The sequence below is a fragment of the Seriola dumerili genome, unplaced genomic scaffold (genome assembly GCF_002260705.1).
Source record: "Seriola dumerili isolate Sdu_G_001 unplaced genomic scaffold, Sdu_1.0 BDQW01000121.1, whole genome shotgun sequence".
Taxonomy (NCBI): domain Eukaryota; kingdom Metazoa; phylum Chordata; class Actinopteri; order Carangiformes; family Carangidae; genus Seriola; species Seriola dumerili.
Genome location: NW_019174376.1, coordinates 2,045,968 through 2,070,423, shown reverse-complemented (window position 1 = coordinate 2,070,423; position 24,456 = coordinate 2,045,968). Strand labels below are relative to the sequence as shown.

At 40.0% G+C, this 24,456-nt stretch overlaps 2 protein-coding genes across 4 annotated transcripts in view; one reads left to right on the top strand and one right to left on the bottom strand.

Moving 5' to 3' along the window:
• Window positions 1–4,198: 4,198 nt before the first annotated feature.
• Window positions 4,199–17,521, bottom strand: dctn2 (dynactin subunit 2). 3 transcript variants are annotated; one of them, XM_022748268.1, is made up of 16 exons: window positions 17,299–17,521; window positions 16,915–16,983; window positions 15,834–15,842; window positions 14,259–14,264; window positions 13,300–13,396; window positions 12,170–12,231; window positions 11,846–11,944; window positions 10,159–10,319; window positions 9,384–9,537; window positions 9,031–9,096; window positions 8,741–8,779; window positions 8,464–8,541; window positions 7,546–7,617; window positions 6,276–6,378; window positions 5,022–5,113; window positions 4,199–4,492 (listed from the first exon to the last, which is right to left on the bottom strand). In XM_022748268.1, the coding sequence occupies exons 1-16, from the start codon at window positions 17,332–17,334 to the stop codon at window positions 4,406–4,408; spliced, it is 1,230 nt and encodes a 409-aa protein (XP_022603989.1). In that variant the 5' UTR covers window positions 17,335–17,521; the 3' UTR covers window positions 4,199–4,405. The 3 variants fall into 3 exon arrangements, with proteins under 3 accessions (XP_022603989.1, XP_022603990.1, XP_022603991.1); XM_022748269.1 differs by lacking the exon at window positions 15,834–15,842; XM_022748270.1 differs by lacking the exons at window positions 14,259–14,264; window positions 15,834–15,842 and having other exon boundaries at window positions 17,299–17,520.
• A 2,460-nt stretch (window positions 17,522–19,981) lies between these two features.
• Window positions 19,982–24,456, top strand: part of kif5a (kinesin family member 5A) — a 56,489-nt gene continuing 52,014 nt past the window's right edge. The window contains exon 1 of the mRNA XM_022748243.1: window positions 19,982–20,107. Coding sequence (XP_022603964.1) covers window positions 19,982–20,107 — 126 coding nt within the window. The remainder of the gene's footprint in view (window positions 20,108–24,456) is intronic.

Below are 24,456 nucleotides of genomic sequence, written 5' to 3'. Positions count from 1 at the left end.
AGCTGTTAACATGTACTGGTGATACAGTAAATCCTTTTTTCTCTCTCTCTCTATCTTGGCTTGTCTCTCTCATTGTGAGTTTCAGCTCTTTTTCTTTTTCTGGGTCTCTGACAAAGACCTCCTCACCTTTATCAGAAATTCTGGCCTATCAGTGAGATCTGGGAAAGAAATATTCTAAAACCTCTAAAATCTCTGGTTGTGTGTATTAGGTGAAATGTAATTTCAAAGTTCAGAGTGGCAGTGATACGTGGATGAGATTTGAAGGCAATATAAATGGGGCTTTTTGCCAACAATTATGACTAACAGCACTTTGTCTTTAAGCTTAAGGTCCCCGTTGTTACTGCATTCATCTCTTTTGCCAATGTCCATTGCAGCCGAGGCCAATATTGCAATTCTCTTTTTGTCTGATGATGCCCATTAATCATTTGCATTTTATTTCCTCAAGAGGTTCCCCATCAATGATTTCCTTTACAATAACACATCCAGCATTCACACAAAGCAGCAAATGCCTGTGAAGTTAGAAGTGATTTCAGGTTTATTTTTGAGAGTCAACAAACCGTCCACTCAGTCCCTTCCTGTCCCATCCAGCCAAATGTCACATCCACTTGTTGAGATTTCTCTGTTTGGAGCTTTAGGACGACTTTGCAGACAATCTTGTTACGCATGTTAAACCCCGTTCACCTCTGAGTGTCACCTATCTTTACCCGACCATCTCCGTCTTCCCCTTTTGTTATTCGCTACGAGCCTCATTCTGCCCCACAACGGCATCCACCCTGTTTTTACTCCGCTTACCTCCACCCTCTCCTCCTGTCCTCCTCTCTGCTTCACCACAGGCTCTTCACCTGTCCACACTCATTCAGGACAATCTGATGAAACTGATGCAGAGGCCCTTGTGTGATTTGCTCTCTCTTCTCCATAGCTTACTTTTGATTTTGTCAGTTGTTCTTTCTCTGCTCCTGTTTTTCCTTGCCTCCATTTTATTTCCAGCATTGATCTTATTAGAAATGTTTCTATTGTTTGCTGAAGTACAGGTAATATTTGTGTTGTAAATTAAATTGGAATTTTTTTTAAATATTTAATCACATGACATTGTAATGACTGTTTCCCTCAAGTTATTTACATGATTTTGGTTACAGTATCTCATGTTATTATCATCATCTAAAACTATCAGTGCCTCGATTTCTTCATTTTTTTTTGGCACTGACGTGTCTAAGCTAAAATATAAGAAAAACAGGTATAGGCAAAAAAAACAAAAAAAAAAACAAGCCCAACAAGGGTTTGTAGGACATTACACTTTAAAAGCTGGTCTAAACAGGTGGGTTTTCTGGCAGCGAGAGAGACACACACACACACACACACCATCCTTCTCTTCCTCTCCCTTTAGTTTTCCAGAAACAGATTTTGGAGCAATTGGTGCTCTCTACAGCCTCTCTGTTCAGCTGCTCTGTGCTGCCAGAGGACTTAAATATTTACTTTGCCCAGTGGAGTAAAGGTTGGTGGAAGCTGCTGATATATAAATATAAAGTAGCTGCACTTTCTGTTACTAAAAATTCTCTAAGAATTTTTGTTTGGATTTACACCCTACTGTTAAAATCAGCTATCTTTCAATCAGGCTTCTGTCTTTCTCATTCATTCACTGACCTTTTATCCTGGTTCGTATTCAGGGCCACAGGGAGAGCTTCAGTCTGACATAAAATTGTAATACTTAACGCCATTGTTAACAACATTTTGAGCTGAACCCTTGGTAAATCCTCGGTTGGTTACTGAGGGAAATGTTTCTTAACAGATGGGGCTGGGCTCACCCAATCTCATACACCCAAAATAGAAGGACAAATGCAGTACAACATGATATACAGTACAGGGTATGTCTCTGTGCTCATCTGGGGCATTCCCTTCTAAGTTGGAGCTCTGGATCTAATTCCCTGTAAGCCACACTTGATATGTCCTATCCAAGCAAGTCAGTCTTCAGCTCAAGTGGGAGAAATGGAAAGAAAGTGGGGGTCCATACTCAGCACTTAATCCTTTCAGTGCAATACTCAGCTAAAATATAGGAGAAATCAATGGCAGCAGTTTACCATATGTTATCTAATTCAGAGCTAAACTATCCAGTGGCAGACATGATCAAACATGTTTCTATTCACCTAAAGAGGACATTATAGTAATCTATGCTAACTATCACGAAACTGATAGGCTGACTGTGTGTTTCTTTTGGCAACTCTCTGCATCCGAGTGAACTATTAATCCGCTCGTGGCGACTCGCAGCGGTGGTAACTTATCTCACAGGAGCTGCTGTGTCTGGATGACTCATCAGAAGTACCTGATCTTTACCCTACTGTATGTTATGTGGCTGCCTTTGACACCAATACCATCACCTGACATCAAACATCAGCCAGCTTTTTGTTCTAATGGTTTCCGTAAACCTACTAATGCCCGACGGATTTGAGATTGACCTCACAGAGTTCCTTCTGTTAATTCACACTGTGCGTCAGACTACGTCCCGATATATGTAAAATCACCAATTTGATCTCACTGACCTGGATGCTTTATTGTTTCTTCTTCATTTTCTTTGTGTCTGAATTCACTCTGCTGTATGTTTTTCATTCAGTGTCAAGTACAACTGTGGGTGTGTTCACAGTAGGAATAGATGTTTTGTTTGATTTCAGTTCTTCAGAACAATGAGCCTAACAAGTACTTTTTGAAAACAATGATTATTACTGGGACATTGTTATACCTTTATTAAGAGAGCTGACAGTTGAGAGACGAGGAATGACGTCCAACAAAGGTCACTGGCCGGACATGAACCCTGGCAACCCCAAGTTTTTAAATATCTCAATATGCTAAATGTAGTTCTTTCATAGTGTCATATACACTAAAACTAGCATTTTCTATCCACATTAAATCTAGCTGGTGTGGAATGTCAGGTTACTTTTCTTTTAGGGATAATTATTATAAATACAAACTGGATTTTAAGGAAATCAGCATTTTAAGGGTGTGATAATTATTTCTAAAGGGAGTTTTGATGGGACAGAAAATGTATGCTGGTATGGCTGAGTAGTTTGCACTAATATCTTTGAAAGCTGAATATCTGTACAGTGTGTTTGGCCTTTTTTTTATTTTTTTTTATTACATGCTATGCTGCCACCTATTGTTCACAAAGGGGCATAACAAGTGTTTTATAATAAAGAAACCACAAACCGTATTTTCTTGAAAGATCCTGAGCACCTGTTTGTGTAACAGATCGGAATTGGATGGATAAAGCAAATATGATTTAAAAACTTTAACTGTATATAAAAAGTGTTTTACATTACAAACTACCATGGCTATATTTCGGCTGAAGGGTCATTAACAGGAGCTTGTTTTTGTGCTCATACCTGCACTGAAGAAGGTAGTGTGTAACCTTGCATCAGCCGTACATTCATCTGGTATTTTTCACACTGTTCAGGCATCTGGCTGAAAACACGTCCACATGCTCTATAAAATGGGGGGAAAAAAAACAACATACTGTAAAATACGTTCAATAATTTAGTGAAATTCATTTTTATATTTTCCATCCAGCTGATACAAGAATGAGGTCAATGATAAAATTATTAAAAAAAACAAAAAAGTCATCCATGAAACAAAACAAGCCAAGCTTATCGCACTTTGTTTTATTTATTGATCAGTTTCCATCACCACAGATGAACAATACAGTTGACTTGTAGGCAATGACAAAGCAGATTAAAAGTTTGCCTGTGGCGTCTGGTCTCAGTCATAATAATATAGTTACAAGCGACTGAGCGTGAAGAAACAATAAGGTACACAGGCATATTTACAAGCTTTCCTTCCGTCACTTGGCCCTGACACCCGCACAAACGTGCTCCTGCTACAACACTACAGGACAATAGATATTGATTTTTCTTTACACAGTTGACAACATCTTAAGTGTGTCACCCATCAACCCAACATTACTGTGATCCATTTAATTTGACCAAAGTATACAGTACAAATCTAGTAATAGTGTGAGGTTCCAAAGGAATGGAAGAATTTCTTATGTTTAATACTAATAATTATAAAAACAATCCAGTCTAAAACTCAATAAGCTCAACAGGGGACTGCAATCAGTGGCATGTATAGAGTGGAGAAAAGTGTTTTCAGTTGATATCAATTTGATGCAAGAGAAAGGAGGAGGGAAGGAGGGTGGACTAGAACATTTGGTCTCCTTTTTTTTTTTTTTCTGTCATTCCGTCTTTTCCAACTTTCTAACATTCCACTTTGTGAAAAAAGGCAGAGGCAGGAGTAGAGAGCAAGAGAGGGGGACAGCCAGAAAGGAAAGCCTTAAATCCCAATCCCCTCTCTGTGCTCTCTAGCCAACGCTTATTTGTCCATGTTCTTCACTCTCCTGGACCGGCCCAAACTCTGCCATCGTTTATTTGGAGAGCTTCTTCATCCGCTGGTCTAGTGCAGCGAAGTTCTCCTCTATAGCCACCAGGTTTTCCTTCATTGTCTGCTGGACCTGGGGGGAGGGGACAAAAAGTTAGGTAAGAAGTGACAGAGATGAAGAGAGAAGGAAGTAAAGCTGTGAGGGAAAGTTGCATGTAAAAGTGTACAATAGAGCCTTTTAAATGTTCTGTTTTCTATCATTGCAAATTAAATATCTGAATTAAGTTGTTTGGACAAAACACTGATGATAAAAAATAATCAACAGATGCAGTCCTATTAAATATATTTTACATAAATCTGTCTTCTGTATGCAAATTCAATTTAATAGATGCAGTGCAGACACTGAAGTAGATGAAGAGATTACTTCCTGCAACACGATTCTGATTGCCATTAGCCATCTTTTTTTTGTTGACCTACCAGTGACACAAACATGCAGTTCCACTGGCCTCATTTAACAGTTATACTCAACCTAGTGCTCCCATGGGTGTTGTAGCTCACACATGAGATGAAGATGTAAGTGGTCAAAAGGAAGTTCCTCACTCTAATAGCATTCTAAAATATTTATCTTGTCTCACGTGTTCAATAGAGCTCGAACTTCCCACCTGTGTTAGCAGGGTGTTATTGTCCTTCAGAGAGTTGTTGATCATCTGCTGAGTGGTGTCCAGGTGGGTCAGCAGCTGGCCAAACTGCATGGCTATGAGATGAGGATAGGGAGGGAGATGGGGAGGGGGACAAAGTGAAATCAAAAAGGCAGGAGAGGAGAGAGAGGGAGGAGAAATAAGTAAGACAAAGTATTATTTCTCAAATTTAAACATTTGTGCTTTAAAAAAATGCTATGTTGTTCTTGCTCTTAGTCAAAGTGAAGCAGAGTAGAAACATGCAATTTTAATCTGAAACTGATGAATGACTGCTTGAAAGATTAAACAAAGTATTTGGTTTTGCTTGCTTGCATTCATCAGGAGAGAAGAAAGAAATCACTGCAGCTAAACCCTATTGAGCGAGGAAGACTTCAGCTGCAGACTGTGACAGATCGGTGCAAAGAGAGTCTGGATGATAAATGACCTCTTTCAGCTCTCAGAAATGAATTATCAATATAATCTATTAATGCCAAGGTTCTGCTTTCATGTGCTAAATAATAAAAAGATGATAATGTGATATATAATATCATGCATCTCTTTCTCCCCAAGGGGGTGTTTAACAGTACTGCAAGATTTAGTCTAATTCTATTACCATTTTGAGTCTCCCTTTCAGTGATTTTTTGCCCTTTGTTATAATAGAATGGCATGGTTTAGGCTAATTCCATTATCCGTTTGAATCCCATTTGCGCTTAGTTTTCATCTTTTGTCTCACACACACAGACGTCCCCATTGCGGATGCAAATCTTTCAAGCCAAGTATTACTTCCCAGCACGAATGCTGTTTGAAACATGATCCGGGTTCACACCCTGTTATGTTCAGTTTCTACATCCTACATATTTTGAATCTTTAATGCTACTCCCCACCCCCACTAACCTACATACATCCTCTCCTTGAACTCTCATGGGTGTCATTTCAAGGTTCTTCTCCCCTCACATAAAAGAGTGGAACATAAATTATCCAAGTTTTCATTGTTATTATCCTTACTGGGGTGAAATCTGCCCCTGGAGCAATATTATTACAATATTTGCAATATGAACCAATTACTCAACACCAGTACATTCATTTAATGTTATGGAGTAAAGTGATGTGACAGTAAACTCCCCCACTTCCAAACACCTCAATAACTAATGTTGTCTCATGACTTAGGGACTTATGTGAGGAGACGAACAAAGTCTACAGCTACAACCTTATAAACCAGTTTCAGTTCCTGTGTGTTACCTTGCTCATGCAGCTCCTTAACAGCAACAAGCCTCTGCACCACCTGAGGTATAGAAGTGGACACGGCATCCCACTTCTGCACCACGTCATAGAGCTGCGACACCTGACAGGAAAACACACATATTCAATACCAAGAAAAATCCATCCAGCTAAAAGGACAGATTCATTTTATAAAAGGCCACAGACTTGCCATAGAGTGCAATGATGTGCTACTCATTGTACTGTAAAAGATATAAATGTACACTTATTAAAGAGTTCATACAACTCGGTATATAATCAACACAGTGTTACTATGACAATTTTGCCATGTAGTCTACGTCTGAGCAGGGGACTGCCCACCTGCATTTTATGACTAACATCAACACCTACATTCAAACACTCCACGATGGTGTGGTACCTAAGGTTAGAAATACATCTCACACAACTCGAGGTCTGCCCTCATTACAACTTTTTTCAGACCATCTGTTCACTCAGTTTACATACCGATACACTGGAAAGTGCTGATGCTACAAACAGCCTTCAAACTGTGGTTTGCCAATTCCACTTGTATTTTATGGCTAAAGACATGAGCCCAGTTATTGAGGGTTCAATGACATTATATATAATCTCACATTACAGCATGCTTTTGTACTATTCTAATTCTTTTTAAAAGTAATGATGTCTCACTTCCTATTCAGTAAACTATAATTATAGTATTTTCTCAAAGCCTATGACAACCACGTACAGTAACCTCAAAATTAAAATGAAACCACTTTGAATTACTTTGTCATACATACTAATAATAAAATTAACATGACCTGCCCTCTACTGGCCTATTAAAGGTAAAACACTTAACAGTTAATGCCTAAAACAGACACATGAAAACATCTTCCAGGACATCATGCAGATACTACAGCTGGATCTGAGGTACTGTCTCAAAATGAACAAACTAGCAAAAAGACTGATTGCCTGATGATAGAAATTCAGGATGGCTTGACTTTGTAAATTCTTAGTGGAGGTTTTCAAAATGAATTCCTTGTCACTCAGAGAGAACTGGCAAAATGGATTTATGTGAGGCTAAAAGATTGATGGATATATTATACAACTTCTGACAAAAACATCTCAGCTCTTATGATTGCAGGTATCTGCCAGGAGAGTCTTCCATCTGAAAGTGCTTGGCAATGAACTGCAGGTGGACTGTATGGAAGTTGTGAGTTTCCACTCACAGAGTATAAATGCATCTGGGATGATTACAGCACTTAGTTTGCCTGGATATACAGGGATTACCAACCTTGTTTTGTGTATCAGCATCCTCAATCGCTGCCTTGTGTTTTGCAATCTCATTCATCTTGCCAAGGACACTCTAATGGGAGAGAAAAAAAGTTATTTATTATGATTTTGCAAGAGATGTAATTTTAGGACATTCAGATAGATAAAAAAGAAAAACAAAACTGATCAGGGAACTGTCAATGCTGCGGTAAACTGACAGTGTTTCATGGCTGAACCACATGTAACCCAATGGCAATGTGACATTTTCCAACTGTTAAGAAATTTATCAGTATTTCACCACAAAGCAAATGTACTCCTCTCTCCCAAAGTTTCAATGATCCACCAGCGTGTGAGGTTGTTTGACAAAGAATTGTAGTACTTAAACTGCAGTAAACTGCCTAACCGCTGTCAAGTGATGTCCCATCACCATAAAATGAAAAAAGGAAATGAACAAAATATATGTGCACTGCTGCTATTGAAATGGAGAAATATACTTTCCACTAACCCCAAAACTTTATCCACTTTGATTCTTTTTAGCCAGCAACTTACAGTAGATACTAATACGTGTACATGAAACGGCTTGCAAAGGAAAGTTCTATGTCCTGTTTTCTCTTTTTACAGTTGTTAGATAGACAAGATACATCGCATATAGAAGTTAGCTTTATATTTGCTGGGCAGAACTTTTGCCAAAGCTAGGCTAGCTGTTCCCTCTGGCACATCCCACATGTATCTCTATACTGAACATAAACATGTGAAATACTGAGCAAAACGGACAGACTGCTTGAAATATTTCAGTTTTCCTTCAAAACAAAAAGGCTTCTATCGGAGACATACTGTACAAATCAGAACATAATCAAATTGCAACTGAGCAGTCTATTAACACCCAAAGCCTCCCTTTCCCCCCTAACCCTGCGCTGCACACTGTGCGGGAATGAGTTACCTGCAGTCTTGCCTCCACTTGATCCAGAGTAGCAGAATCCAGCGCGCTGACCCTTGCCTGCAGGAGCTCTATGGTGTCCTGATAAAAAAAAGCACACACAGACACACACACATATATATAAGTTACTATTGGCACAGCAGCAATAAACAAAGTTGGAGGAAGCTGATGTCATCTTTGAAGTATGACCCAGTTCTCTGGCTGCACATCAGACACACAGTTATGAATACAGACAAACTCCACACACAGTGTATTTCAAAGAAAGCGGTCAACTTCTTACCATCAAACTAGCTCCTTGTACGCCAGTGCTCAGAGGTCCCTGCAACATAAACACAAAGAGGAACAGCACATTTTAACACGCGGCAATGAAGCCACCGCCATAATTTATATACACCAAGTGGAAGATTTTATTTCAGTGTCACTGTGTGGATGGCTACACAGCAAAAGAAGCATGAAAATTCTTCTGGTGTGAGAGTGAAACAGCAAAGGAGATAAACAGAATTAGTGTGAATGAGACAGAAAAGCATTAAAGCGGATGTATGTGTGGAAAGACTGTGAGTCTCTGTGTACCTGCTTGTCTGATCCTGAGCCAACAGCAATCTCCAGCTCAGCTAGACGCTTCTCCAATTCCGCCATCTACAGGGACGGAACAAGGCAACACATGGCTGGCAATGACAACAATATCCCAAAAGACACACACACACACACACACACACACACACACACACACACACACACAGCCACACACATACCTCTCTGCCTTTTGTCTTGTTTATTGCCATCAAATATTCTCACATTGCTCTCATGAGAATTAAAACAAAAACACGTTGAGGAGATCATACCGCTGAAACATTTGCTCATTTTGTGCGTGCATTCATCCCAGACACTTGACTCTGCTGCCTCCATCTCCCTTTCCACTTTACCTTGGCAGACTCGTTGAATTTTTCCTGCTCTGGTCTGCTGTGTAGCTCATAGAGTACCACTCCATCTGGGCCCTTGGCTGATGCCGTCGGCTTGCTGTCTCCTGCAGAGCAGACACGGCTGCCCTTGGCCGCCTCCAGCTGGGTGAGCAGACGCCTGCGGGATGGAGGGAAAGGGAGACACAAAAGGATTATATGTTCAATATTGTTATCAGCCCCATGTGCTGCCATATCTATGTTCCTCCTTCTCTCTTACTTCCAGTCTTTACACGCTCTGTAGTAAACTTCAAGGTCAATGTGAGCCTGGATCTTTTTGGAACAGTTTTCATCCCTCACTTGTGTCACGGCCTCTTTCCCTCTCTATCATCAGCTCCCCTCCCTCACGCTCAGTTGGGCTGACATGTTTCTACTCCCTCTATCCCTTCTCTCACTTAATCTTTCACCTTGTCCAGTTTTTATTTCTCAATCCATCAGTTCTTGTGCTCCCTAGTTAGTGCTACACTTGGATTGAGAGGGGTAATGTGGACAATTGATACCAGCTGTACTGCTTTTTCCTTATCTCTCCCTCCTTATATAAGAGTTATAGTCCACAGGACAGTGAAATTAATTCCCCTGCTACTCTCTCTGACGATCTATTGTTGATCTCTACCTCTCTCCATCCATTCTCTTCCTACTAGCTCATCACTCTGTCAGAGTCTGATAGGTTGTAGCATCAGGTTTCAGAGTCCAGATGCTTGTCTTCTTGCTTTATTGTCTTGCCACCCTCCTCTCCACTCACCTCGCCAGCGCTCCATCTGGATCGGCCAGGTTGATGTGTGCCTGTGGTCCCAGCAGTGAGTCGAGATGGGCAGAAACCAGCTGCTGTTTGAGCTGGGCTGCATGCTGGGCAAGTACCACGGGGGTCAGGCGCTCCTCTGCATTGGTTTCCTTTGTAGCAGCCTGCAAGAAAAAGGACACCATGGTAACTAGAAAGCAGTGATAAGATTTTTTTTTTCTTTGGAACAGCAATGCAGAGGTTGAGGAAACCGAGGACTAGAAGTCTGTCTGTGCCAGCCAGGCTCACAGAGAACATATGTCCGTTACCAAATAACAAAAAAGGAAAACGTACATGCATTCTTGTATTAGGCATTTAAAGAGCATGTCTTCTGACATTATGTTTCAGACAGAGCTGAATTAAATGGGAATTCCAGTATTTTTAACATGGATCTGGATTAGCTAATGTAGCTAACAGCAAAAGATCTTCTTGCCAGATAACCAAGATAAATAACCAATCCAGTTCATTTCTCCGTTTACTTCTGCTTGGACTCAGACAAGCGGTTGACTGATGAGTTCTCATGGATCGGAACATAAACATGTTGATGTCATGGCTGGTGTGATTTCAGCAAGATGGTTTATAGTTTTATCTGATGTCTTAGAGTAAACAGGAATGAATAAAACCGGGATACAGTGATCCATGGCCTAAAACAAATGCGGGCCAGGGGCGTAAAGAGGGGGCCCAATGGCCCCTTTCCTACTTCCAAACCCCTTGCTCAACTACACATCTATATATTTAAAAGTTCCCGCTACAATAGCTGTCCTGGGGACCACATTTGGCATGAAGACACACACACAGACACGCAAAGAAAACTATACTAGCCAAGCTGTCGCGGCTGGTGATGATATGGTTAATTAAATGAATGCAACCTGGACCCAGAAAAGCAGCAGGAAATTAATTTACAGTATGTAGCAGTAGTAGTAATGACAAAGCAAATTTCATGAAGTAATGTTCATCTGTTGTCTGACACAACTTTGTCAGTCAGTCAGATTTCTGGTGTGATCACTGAATGATAAATTAACTGAAACTATGCCATTACTTCTCCGTCAATGTAGCCTGTGTAAATTAATTACATTACAGTTCTCACTCAAGCACTCAGTCTGTGACTTTTACAGTTAGAACACATCACTTGGAGCATGTCAACTGCCACAAGGTCTTTCATAAGTCTAAATTTAGAGACTATGGCAGAAAAACAGCTTGTTCCCCCTTCATATTCTGAGAGTATGACCTGCATGAGCTCAAAACCACCAGATGCTGTCACTGAAACTGCCAGTTCATGGGTTGAATTGGAATTTGGTGCTGGACTCATACAGCAACAGACCCTGCTCTGTGTGCATTTGAATTAATGACAGCCAAGGTTTAATTAGTTTCTGGGTTGTGGGGTCTTTGGAAGTCGGAAATGCAATTCCTTGCACTGGTTTTAATCAAAACTCATTTTCAGAGTGAATTTAAAGCTTCAGTGCACACACCGTACTGAGCTTTGGATCAGCTTCTCAATAAGAACTGTGCAACAGTAAGAACCAGACATAAATACTAAACTTCTGAAATTGTTCTAACTAGGCTGGATAATCAGTGTGTACCATCCCTTGCCAGGTCTCATGGACACGGGAGAAGTGTGCTTGAGTACATGCTTGTCTTGCTGTCAGTTTACCTGGATGGCATCCACCTCCTGGGTGAGTTCCTGGATCTCGTTCACCAGGCGCTGGTACTTCTGCTGTGGCGTCTCCTTCACTCCACAGCCTTCTCCAAGCTTAACAAAAACAAGAGAGGAGGGAAAATAATGGTATGAATGTTACACAACAATAAAGTGGGTTTAGCAGAGAGTCAACACCATCTCAGACACTTTGAGTTTATCACAAAACACACGTAGTTAGTGAAATAAAAACCACAATAGTGGATTTACCCTCAAAATGGAACACCTTCTAAAAGAATAAAAAGTGAAGTGATGCATTTCTGCTGAATAGAGGGTACTCACAATTTCAAATTCTCCTGACTCATAGCCCACTCGTCTGCTTTTACTGATTCTGTCTGAGAAGTCTGTGAAAAGGAGACAAATGGGTTGTAAGAGAAATCAAGACAGAAAAAAAAAAAAAAGCAGTCTGCAGTCAGTGTGAGGTTCAGACTGAGCCAGAACAAGATTTAGGGTTTTAAATCAACAAAAGCATGGATCAGTTTTGTTACAGCCGTAATGGAAAACACAAAATTTGGAAGCAACAGAAGCTGTTTGCGAGTCTTATAGTCACTCATAATTCTCTTGTATATTTCTGTCTCTATTAAGATTAAATACTGTATTTTTTGAAAACTATTCTGAAAAGATGATGGCAATGTTGTTTTGTTTACTTAATATTTACAGTGATTATTTAGTCACATGACTGATATATAAAAGGAAACAGCAAAACCATCACAGACATGACACTGATAAAGGCAAGATATCTGAAAATAAAGGATGGTGTGATGCATGAGAGTTGTGAAGCATGTTGATGAAGGAATGGTTTATGATAATAATAGTTACTATACACAATGTATTTGTTGGCGACTCTCAATCCTGAGCCTCACTCATAGCAATGCTGCCCTTCTGTTTAACTTCTGTTACCATAATAAGTTATTAAATGTATAAGGCTGTTGATATTCTATAGTTTTGTTATTGTCAACAAATCCCATAAAGAAACCAAAACCAATTGTGTTAGTCCTGACTTCCTCATCCTGTCCCAATCCCATTTGTTCCTACTGAAGATGTAAATTTAAAAATGAGTCATGAATGTACATTTTCATTTTCAACAACTTAAAACTCTTGAACAACTGTTTTCTGTAGTTTATATATATATTTGCTGAGGACTATTTTCAGTTGCAGATTCAGTGCTCCAGGTAAAATTAGTATACGGGATCTACTTAAAATAAACCACTGTGCCCATGTTAAATTCTAATGTAGGATCTTCTCTCCCTGCGCAACAGTTTGACTAATTGATGTGTTTGTAATAATTTGTGTACAACAATGGAGGTCGATGGCACAGAGAAATAAAGTATATCCTGCTTTAGATACACAGACAACACTTGTTAACATTCATAGATAAGTTAAATGTGATTTTTCATTCATTAGAAACTGACCAAGTCCCTTAGAGCTGACGTGCTTGTCTTTGAACTTGTCATAGGCTGCGTTGGGGTTGACCACAATCCTCTCTACGCTGTCACTGCAGAGCTCCTCCTGTCATTGGAAACACCAGGAAATAAAGTCAGACAAACATGAACAAAAAATCATAAAGGGCATGTAAGACTATAGAGAAAGCAAACACTTAAAATGAACCTTGGTTTACGGAGTCAGTGAGCAGAGAGGCTCGAAGCCCAAGGCAGACGTGAAATATGTTGACAGGTTGGTAAGATCTGAGAGGAAATCCTACACTTGATCATTGCACCAGAAATATGATTTCAAAGATACTGAATTATGCGTTTGAGCCCATGGGTGCATAATCGCTCACCAAGGTCTGATACCCTCACAAATTGTGGCCATGAATCATGAAAATCTGCAAAAGCTTCACAGCCATTATTTGGGGCGAACCAGATGATTTCAACATAATTTAGAATAGCAGGCAAGAGACAGATCAGTAAAATTAGATTTCACTGCCATGTCGAGGCCTGATTGTGTCATCTGACAAAGAATACCTTAAGGTTTCTCAATGTAAAAATATGTAACTCATTACGAAATTATATACCTAATATGGCATACATCTACTAAGTTAACATGAATGAAAAAGGCAAAACTAAAGCTAGAAGCCACTACGTTCACATTTCTAAATGATGATTCTTTGATTAGTGATTTTGGGGGATTACACAAGACTGTCACTTGATCAACACCTCCCTGTGATCAAAAATGATGAACTAGAGGCTATGAGTAGGATTAAAACACCACTGACACATACAGATAGATGACATGAGTCCAGGCTTACACAGATTTGGATAAAAAGACAGACCAACAAAACACACAGAACACAAGACACACACTGATGTCGGGGGGGGAGGAGGAAGAGGAGGGAGTGGAGGAAGAGGAGGAGAGTTAGTCAGGCTCTTACCAGCTCCTTGGGTTTCCAAAGAGAGTTAGAGAAAGTAATGGAAGAACAGAGGGAGAGAAAAAAGTAGGGGGGAGAGAGAGAGAGAGAGAGAGGGAGAGAGAGAGAGAGAGAGAGACACAACACAGATTAATGTGGTTATCACATGCCATGCACACAACAGGAACAGTTGGCCAGGGTCGGGGAAAGATAAGAAAGAAAGCAGTGTTCTGAGAATTGCTGCTAAAAACCCTGGAGACACTCTGTTCAGAGAGCTTGTGATGTCTCCAGTTCTTTCTCTCTTCCCCGAATCAGGGTGGTATGATGGTCCATTAACACCACCAAGTTACTTTCTCTTTTTGACACCATGTTGTACTTTATAATGCAGTGTAACCAAATGCTCTCATGGAGGGCATTGTAGGTCTCACAACATTATGTTATGGATGTAGGGGATTGGTGTTTAAAAACAAAAAAATCATGAGTCAGAATGAAGGGTAACTGGTGGTTTAAGGGTGCCTAAAAGTCAAGAAAACTAAAAGGCCTGACAAATCTAAAATGTGTTCTATTACAGAGATTGATATCGATCATAAATCATTCTTATTAACATGTAGTTATACAAAATAAATCTGCCAGACTGAAGTATAGCAGTTAATGAAGTATATCCAAGTTAAGGCCCCTGTACACAGTGTGATTCTGGGCTGTCCCAAACAAATGGAATATCTTTTATGACAAAGAAAGGCTGCATCAAAAGATATGACAGTGTTAAAAATTGTGACCAAATTTTCAACATGATTGTCGCTATGACAAGCATTAAAAAACCAATCATCACAATATGACATGAAATTAGGGACATACTGAGCCAACTTCTATTTATTATAAAATAACATGAGACCACGCCAAGACCACGGCCAAAGCTTAATTTTTGTCTAATTGCATTTTCACAATATTAAAGTGAAGTTGGCAGCTTGTTTTTGTTTGCATTTATTTTCTATTTACATCATAATGCTATGATTCACCAGCTATTCATTGAACAATCTGACATGTCTCAAAATTAATATCTAACGCAGACAGCGACTCAAATTTTTATCATAACACGCGATGAACCTCCAACATGTTATCACACAGTATACAGGGGCCTTAAAAATGTCTAGTTAGTCAGAATAGTGTGGTTAGCCAGGAAGCAGTTGTTAGAGCATGATGACAGGTTAACAAGGGAAATGTCTAAAACAACTAAACAAATACTTTTCTTTCTCCTTTCAGAGCCTCACACTCACACAGACACAGACTTGAGCCTTCACTGCTTTGTCAAAGCATGACAGAGTGAAAGCGTGAATTTTAGTGGTACTGAAGAGCCATCAACATTATGTCCTTGAAAAGTTTAAATAAGCAACACAAATAGGAGGAAAAGAATCAGTTTCTTGCACTTCAAAACAATCAAAAATTGATGAATTACAGAGCACAAAAAGGTCACTTCATTAATGTATTTCTCATTTAATCCCAGTCAATAGAGGTAGGAAAAGTGGACATGAGATTTTCAAAAAAACATGCATAAAAAGCATGGCTTTAAGCTCGCCGAGAGTAAAATGCAGCCAGTCTTACTTGTACAAACTAGAGTCCCAGGAAGGGTGGGGAAGAGTCAAAACAAGGGCAAGGGTATGGGAAGAACGAATGTGGACACATGGAAGGGAAAATGCCAATTAGGATTCACTCAGCTGGTCAGTAAAAAGCCCAGACATGTTTAAAGCAAAGTCGGTTTAGCATAGCTTGACTGTTTACAAAGCATTTCTCGACAGCACTGTTAAAGAAGACTGAACTCTAGCAATGCCATCATTGAATCCAGATGACTTAGTGTTAAAGATCATGTGTAAATAAGCTATACTGATATGCATGACATATGGAAGATATGTTAAACATTAAGTCGAAAAAGGCAGCCTGATATCTGGAATTAAATATGAACCAAATATACTCCTACATAATTTTTTGAAAACTTTATATTTTTCTTATGAATTACAAATGATTCATAAAGCATCAAGTCAAGCATTGTTTATACACTTACTTGTGGGTTTATTAAGAACACCCAGCTAAAATGAATAAAGTTTAAAACAATACTGAACATTAAAACCTTCATGAAGGTAGTGTTGATTGCATGACTGTTATATTAGACTGCATTAGTTTTAGCTGGGTGTACCTAATAAACTGACAAGTTAGTGTATAGCCACCTCTGGACTTCATGAGTCTCAATGAATAAGTGTAGATGCCTTCTTGCAACTTTTGACATAAGACAAAGAGCATTTATAAATGTGTTCTACAGTTAGTAAAGGCAACACAAATGCAGGGATTCTGTTGAATTTAAACATCACAAATAACAGCTCAGTAAATAAAATTAGGTGGCATCAGACTACTTGTGCATAACTAATGCATGAATAAAGTCCTGCAAACCTGTAATCAGTTTTTTGCCATGTATGTTGAGTAAGAGTAAAGCAAGTCATTACATGACGAGATATTTATTTGTGGTAGGTGTAATGCACATTGAACAAAATGAGGAAATCAGTAGTTTGACCGAAATATCAAGTATAAACACTGGTTAGCTAGTTAGGTTAGCTTAGTGTGCAGCGAATTAGCCAAGTAACAGTGCAACCTGCAACTTGACAAATCCACTGAATGTAACACGTCCACTTACCGACTCAAACTGAGCCTGGTCATCTTCTGGAAGGTCACCGGTCTCGTACACGTCCGGTTCGTTAAAGGCCTATTAAAACAAATAGGTTAACATTATTATTAAACGATCAGATGTCCCGTTTATTGTCGTTAGCCTGGCCAACGCCCCGGCCCATTCAACAACACGCATATAACAAACCATCTTTGATCATATATCACACAACACCACATTACCAGAAAAGCTAGCAACTCAAAATATTCAGTTATTGATTATATTGTAACTGCAGACAGTAAAAAGACAACTGAGTCAACAACACGGACGTTGGAGAACTTGGCTGCCACAGCTTGGAGCTAGCGTTGCCAAATAGCAATATAGCTAATCTGTCTGCTAGCATTAGCCACTTACAATTCCAGGCAAGTTTGCGTATTTAGGATCAGCCATTGTCAGCGGGAAGCAAAGATGAGATCAACAAATCACGACAGAATATGATAACAGTTCTCAAAACGTGTAAGTTATCGATAAAACCGTATCGAATTGTAACAAAAGCTAACGATAGATGAGCCAGCAGTCTCTGAGCCGGCGGACGCTTCCAAGCTGATGTGGTCACTAGCTTGATTTGACAGCGAGTACGTTGGGTTTCTCGCAAGCACGGGCGAATGGGCGGTGCTGTGTTCGCTTAAGTCATTGACGAGGAGTTTGCCGGCCTACCAACGGCAACAAAACAAACATCCCCAAGAAAGTGGAGCGTCTTTACGCATGCGTTCCATCTGACCAATACGATTCTTTGATTTCATGGTCCCCTTTCTGTTGTTTTGTATCTTTTTATTTGATTTCCCCATCAAATATAACATCTACTTTTGCACCCATGATATATCTAACAACTAACTGCTTCAACAACAGAATTAGTTTATGTTTATTTTCAATAGGTATAGGGTTGGATCGAACAGAGTCGTCACACGGTGTCGCTAAAGGTCCGTGCAAACAACCTTCTTATAGTCAGTCTACGCAAACAACTCAATCAATGGACCAAAGATAGTCGCTGAGAAGACGATTCACTCTGTTGGGAAAAATATCCACATTCCCTAAAGCGGTTGTTAAGTATCACAAAGCACTCCTGTGTGTTTCTTGTTTCAGTTAATATCATAATTATTTATGCTACAATGTTCTTCAATTTTTACCTATTCTTTATTTATATCTACACATAAAGTTGGCAAACTGGGGGTCATATTAGAGGAGAAACTCGAAATATATTTATTTCTAAAACTCCCGTTTTTTAAAATAAAAAAATAATAATAACGTTTTACCATGCTATTCTAACCCCTATGTCACATTTGTTTAATACTATGAAAACATATTTCATAGTAATATGAATTACATGTCTTAGATTAATTATTAAATTACTGCAAGCAAAATGAATGCATGTTGACTAGTCATGTGTGAAAATATGTAACATACTGCACATTATATTTTATTACAATAATTACAATGAAAGTGGCATCATTAGTGTCATACATTAACAGCTAACTTGGTAGCAGTCTTTCATACAATACTGGTAGACATGTGTTTGACAAGCTGTCACAAAATTACAGACAAAGTAAAATGTGTTTTGAGAAATCAGCTCCTCTTCTTTTCATTGACAGCCAATGATTTTTCTCATAACTCCTCCTGCTGACTAACACATGATTAGACGATTCATCTAATTTGTAGGCTACCTTCAAGCTACTTCAACTAGAACAATGGGACTAGTTATTAAAAGTAAGAATTATTACAGGCAAACAAATCCAAAGAACAGTGAGAATGTAGGCCCAATAAGCTTCAATGCAATCTCATACAATATGGCACAAAATTCTGGATATTAAGGTCTATTTCTTGGGGTATAGTCTGTCACATACAGAGTTGGATTATCACACTTCTGATTAACTATTACTATTATAATACTTATTCATTCTTACTGCAATTCTTGCCTTGTGCCTTCGAGGTAAAGTGAAGTTTTCTTCCAAAGTGACAGCTCTTCTGTGGCTCAGAAGACATTATACAGCTGTGGACTAGAGACTTTATAAGACAAAGTCTGTGATCCAAACTTGGGTTGTGGAGTTTGAAGGACCTTGGCATTTACCAGGCAGGGAGGGTCTGACGAAAGATACAGTTTCAGCATGGAAAGTGCAAAATCCAGCATTTTCTTTAAAAACTTGACCCATACTAAAGAATACAAATCAGGATATGTTTGACTTTGATTTCTGTAATCTGTCATGCAGGTTCCCAGGCAGTGCATTGCTACAACAATGGAGAGCCCTTTAAATCTCTGAGCAAACATGATGGAGCCTTTGGTTCCCTAATCACAATCCAGTCATGCAAAATAGCATTACCATGACGACAAGTCTGGTGCATACCTGAAAAAAAGAAATGCTCTACTCAACTCTCCCAACTAGCCTACTGGCCACAGAAAATACCTCACCAGATGCTGGCAATAGTTTCAGCTTTTGCGCAATTTGCTGACATTTGGTTAAAACTAAAGGTCTCACAACTTCAACGCCAGAAGAAATGTGGTAGTAGGAATAAAAGGCAGAGTTGGAGCTCTTCTCCCTGCTCCTCGGCCCCTCTGCTCAGTGGTGCTGATGAGAGAGGATTTGAGTCGCTACTTTACCACGCCCCGCCCCCAGTGAGAGAGCAGGGATGACAGTGATGCAAGGCATGCTCCTGAGGAGCCTGCAGCCTCTCGACACTGTCGACCGGACCAGTGTGGACTGTACTCCCCATTTACAACTCTCCATTTGTTGCCCACCGCTCAACTGCACCTGAGTTTGGGTTGAGGACATTTTAAACCAGAAACTCTTTCAAAGGGGCTTTATTTTGTTTTCGTTGTATATTTCTTCAATGAATTTGGCTGTAGTCTCTCCCAAAAGTCGTAGTAGTCCATTCTTCCGAATGCCTCGCCTGCAAGTCTCGCTTTGCATGTGGGTATAGCCGATGGTTTCAAACTGCGTCCAGGTGGTTTGCGGGAAAACATCGCACAGGGATTTTTTTCTAAAATAATCTTTTATAAATTCCTCTTTCTCTTCTGGGAGCGCGTACATAATTTTTTTCCACAATGGCTGATGATGCAGAATGCAATATCAAGGTGTTGTGTCGATTTCGTCCACTGAACAAATCCGAAATTATCCGCGGAGATAAGTTCATCCCAATATTTCAAGGAGAAGATACAGTCATCCTCGGGGTAAGTTATTTCTAAAGATCCCTTCTTTTTTATTTTGGCACCTTTCCATGCAGTCCATGAACGCTAACGCTGGGGGTTACACTTTTCATCTCGTATACACATCAAATATACTGGCCAGACAAGACTGGAGGCATAAAGGCTTCTGACTGGGATCAAACTAAGTATAGCCCCTTAATATTCTCATCAGCATGTTGCATTCAGGTGTGTGCTGCTGCCATTAACAGGCACCAAGGCGTCCCAAAATCTGTCATTTAGGCTGAGCCTTGCAGGAAATACAGGGTAGATCAAAATGATGAACAGGCACTCAGGTCATGTAATTCAGATAATTTGCCAGCATTGTCTCTGTTTTTGAAATTCAGCCCAAGATCAATACATTCCAGCAAGCCTGAGCTTTGCCAACATGGTGATAAAATAAAAAAAAGAACTCTTAAAAATGCATCTTGACCCCACCTTTGTGATCCCACACTGTGCCTTATTATTTGTTTCCTCTGTAGTATTGATCTGCTGGATTTTGGTGGGTTTGCTGCCTCAGATAATCATGCAGGATTGATTGATGTTGTTGATGTTTCTCGAGGACAGCCTTCAATGCGCCAGTGAATTATCAGGTGCTGCAGATCTAATAAGAGTCATAATTATGCTCTGTGGGTTGTTTCTGTCCAGTAAATGGATCTTGGCTTTGTCTCAGTGCAAACTGAATACCAGCTGATGATTACTGTCACTACAATGAAAATGAACCAAACTATAAAATGTTTATCAGGGTGATGAATACGTGCCTGAGGCTGAGGTTAACAGTGTGATTGTGATCGCCTTACCATTGACATTTTTAGCAAAATTAGTGGCCTGCAGGAGCAAGATTAGAGCGCTCTATGCAAATGTTCTCATTGTTTAGATGTAAAGCACATCAGGGCCACGGATAACACATCCACACACACTAATACATATGCAAGCACATAGACAGATATGGACATGCATGCACATACAGAAATATCGACATATATGTGTGTTTGTATGTGTGTTTCACACTCATGACACACAGACAGTGGGAGAGAGAGAGAGAGTGAGAGTGAGTGAGAGAGAGAGAGAGAGAGAGAGAAATCCACACCCATTTGGCCGGAGGGTTGACTTCAAGTGATGATGAAGGCAGCAGAAAATCCGTATCAGCTTACTCTGTTGTTACACACCTGCATACACACACATTCAAATGCAAGACACTGGGGTAGCTATCCCTGCGTGACTGCCTTGTATAGCCTGGCTGTAGCAGCAGGATGTCTTCCACAAGCAGAGTGGTAGCTCATTATCACATTATTTTGATGCTCTTTAAGGATGGCAGGTTGGCATTACAACAGCTTGAAATCAGTCATTCTTGCATCAATCTTGGCAACTGTGGAACATGTGGTTATTTTTAAGAGACAGCAGTATAATGAAAAAAAAGACATTTAAATGGTAATTCAAACTATTGAATCTCACAATCTTACACAATATTTCAAATCACTTTCTTCAATAATTTATTTGATGTCAGTGCTTCTGTTTCATTCAGGCTATAATGTGTCAGACAGGAAATGTGTACTTCATATTAGCCTACAGATGATGAGAGCCTGAAACTGTGTGTGCGGAAATGAAGTGAAATCATATTACCCAGTTAAGGGAACTGTGATCTGTCACTATGACAAGAAAACATACGCACTGCACGGCTGTTGTTCCCTACCAACACGTCTATGTGGCAGCTGGAGCCTTCAAAACTGATAATGTCTGGAAACAAAAGCATGCACTTCTCTTCTTCTGTATATTTCCAGTCATTTCATGCGCTAACTGCCCCTCAATTTCTTTCTATTCAAGTGAATATAATCTCAATACCATGTGCGCAGTTTCCATCGCTGTGAATGTAATTACTTTGGAGGCCTGTAGGATGTGAGGGATTTTTAAGCATGCAAATGTCTTCAGTGTGTGTGTGTGTGTGTGTGTGTGTGTGTTTTCCTTCTGTTGTAGCTCTGGAATACTCTGGAAGTTGTAAAAAAAAAAAAAAAAAAAAGAAAAAAGAAAAAGATATGTCTCCTGAGAGTTGAAATGCTGCGGCCGTCAGATTTGATCAGGATTTAAAATATCAGGCCGGCAGGCAGCAGGCAGGCAGCAGCAGCGACCCTGTAGAAGCAGCTAAGCACTCGCATTCTGACGGCTGATAAATACAATTCGCATTTGGGCAGCACTGATGGCCCCACATTTGTCTGCTCGGAGAAGGCTCCGTCCGGAATTTGTTAACTGACAGAGGCAATGATTTGAGTTGTTGAGTGATGGTCCGGCTGCACCTGGGTGGCAGGCAGTAGGAGACTAAGGAGGAGAGATTAAACATCGGGGAAGATGGTGTGTTGAATTGATGATCGAAGTCTCTGGGCTCTCAAAACACTGTAAACAGGTGAAGTCTGTCTGGGAAGGTGTGTGTGCCGTCCATACTCAAACACTGAAAACTTGCAAATCAACTTGGATGTGAGTTTTAATGACCTGAACACCGACTTGCACTGGAAGTTCACACATCAACTTAAACATTAGCCATGCTTCCTTGTGAGCATCAACTTAAATTTCAATGTGAGTATCTGCCAATATAAAAATGCCTAAGTAAGCAGGACTATGTAACATTTGCTGAAGTGTGACCATTGTCACCACAAATGGCAATGACAGGATAATGGCACAATGACTTCCCTTTATTTCCCAAGTCTATTGATAACAGACATTTTCATTTGTTTATCTCTGACTCTATTTAAAGACAGTGTAACAGTAGCACAAGTGATAAGCAACATAAAGTTTTCTAAACCTCCATAAGCTACTGGTCATGAAATCGGGTTGAAGCAGTAAAAACCCCAAGTGTATTGAATTGTACAAGGTTGTTGCATGTTGTTGTTAGGAATTAAATTTTCATTTGTAAGAGAAAGCTTGACTTTCAAGAGTTACATGGCTTCGCCTAAAAGCAGCATGAATTAACTTTTCCTTTAACATATTATTTTATAAAGTAGGTAGTGAGTAAACAGTTGCCACTTTATATCCAGCAGATACAGAGAAACGTTTGCCCCCTTGAGGAGTTTTTTTGCCACTTGGATGTTTTGCTCTTCACCAACTCCTGGGGGAAATATCTCTTTAGCTGCTGCTCCTCCACTGTTTTCACCAACTAGTCGCACACTTTGTCTGCTTATACCTTTTGTGACTGGGCCGGAAGCATACAGTGGGTTTGTCAGGGCATTTTCTATAGCTGCCGGCTGCGGCTGGAAATGAGGCTGATGAGAGCATTGAGTGTGAATCAAAACAGTAAAGTAGGGGTGCATAAAACCACAACAATGAGCTAAAATATAAACCGCTGAACTGCTCCATAGAGTTGAGGAGAACTACAGAGTTGGGTGGTAATTCTTTGTGATAAATTGCTAATATAAAATGATTGATTAGTTTTAAACTGAGGTTGGTCACAAACTTGAGTACAAAGAACTCAACACAGTTTGACCTGTGACTCTTGACATTACTGGCTCGAATATGGACTTACATTTCATACTGAGGACTTAAGAATCAACTTGAACTTGAGGTTTGGTGACTTCACTACCATAATAGAAGTTCTGCTATGCTCCATCCACTTGACAACAGTAGTGAGGAATCAAGGCACAGCAACAGTAGTGCAACAAGCAAGCAGCAGCAGCAGCCTGAACACACTGACTACACCACATTGCAGAATCTCTCAATCAACCCTGAACCCAGTGATACAGCAAAGGTTTGATCAACAAAGAAATGCATTTGTGTTGAAATGAATAACAGGAAAAGAGAAAAAACCTTTTGCTCCTCATCCACAAGTGAGACAGTCAGTTTTTCTTAGCAGCTCCTTGAAGCACTTTGAGACGTTGGCACACTATTTTTCCCAAGAGTCATTTTAAATGGCAGCAGCGATATGTTACATCCTCTACCTGTGTGGCACAAAAACAAATGTATTATTATTAGTTTCTTTCTCATGTGCTTTTTCATCTCACGTGCCAGGCCACCTGTGGAGCCCCGCGGGGCTCTGTGGCTATATGTGACAGCAATAACCATACCCAGCCTGCACGGCCCCAAGGCGCGGCCTTTGTGTCTTCAGTATCAGCTGTCTCTAGTATTTTACTGTCTTGAATAACGCGGCGTCATAGGGGCCAGATAGTCCCTCCAAATGTTCTGGCAGGCGAAAAAGACTGCCACGATGAATCACGCTTTGGATTCAGTTCTATGAATAAATAAATGATCATGGCTGACTCAGAGGCAGCAAGACATGGGAGTTCTTTCTCGCTTGCAGGCGAAGACATATAGATCACATGCAAGTGCCATATGAACTGTACACAGGCTAGGCT

Excerpts from the sequence above, each read along its gene's own strand:
- dctn2 (XM_022748268.1), bottom strand. The coding sequence starts at position 17,334 with ATGGCTGATCCTAAATACGCAAACTTGCCTGGAATT. Across the intron at positions 16,984-17,298 it reads ACGCAAACTTGCCTGGAATT|GCCTTTAACGAACCGGACGT; the intron begins GTAAGTGGCTAA and ends TTGTTTTAATAG. Across the intron at positions 5,114-6,275 it reads TAAGGAGCTGCATGAGCAAG|CCATGCAGTTTGGCCAGCTG; the intron begins GTAACACACAGG and ends CTCATCTCATAG.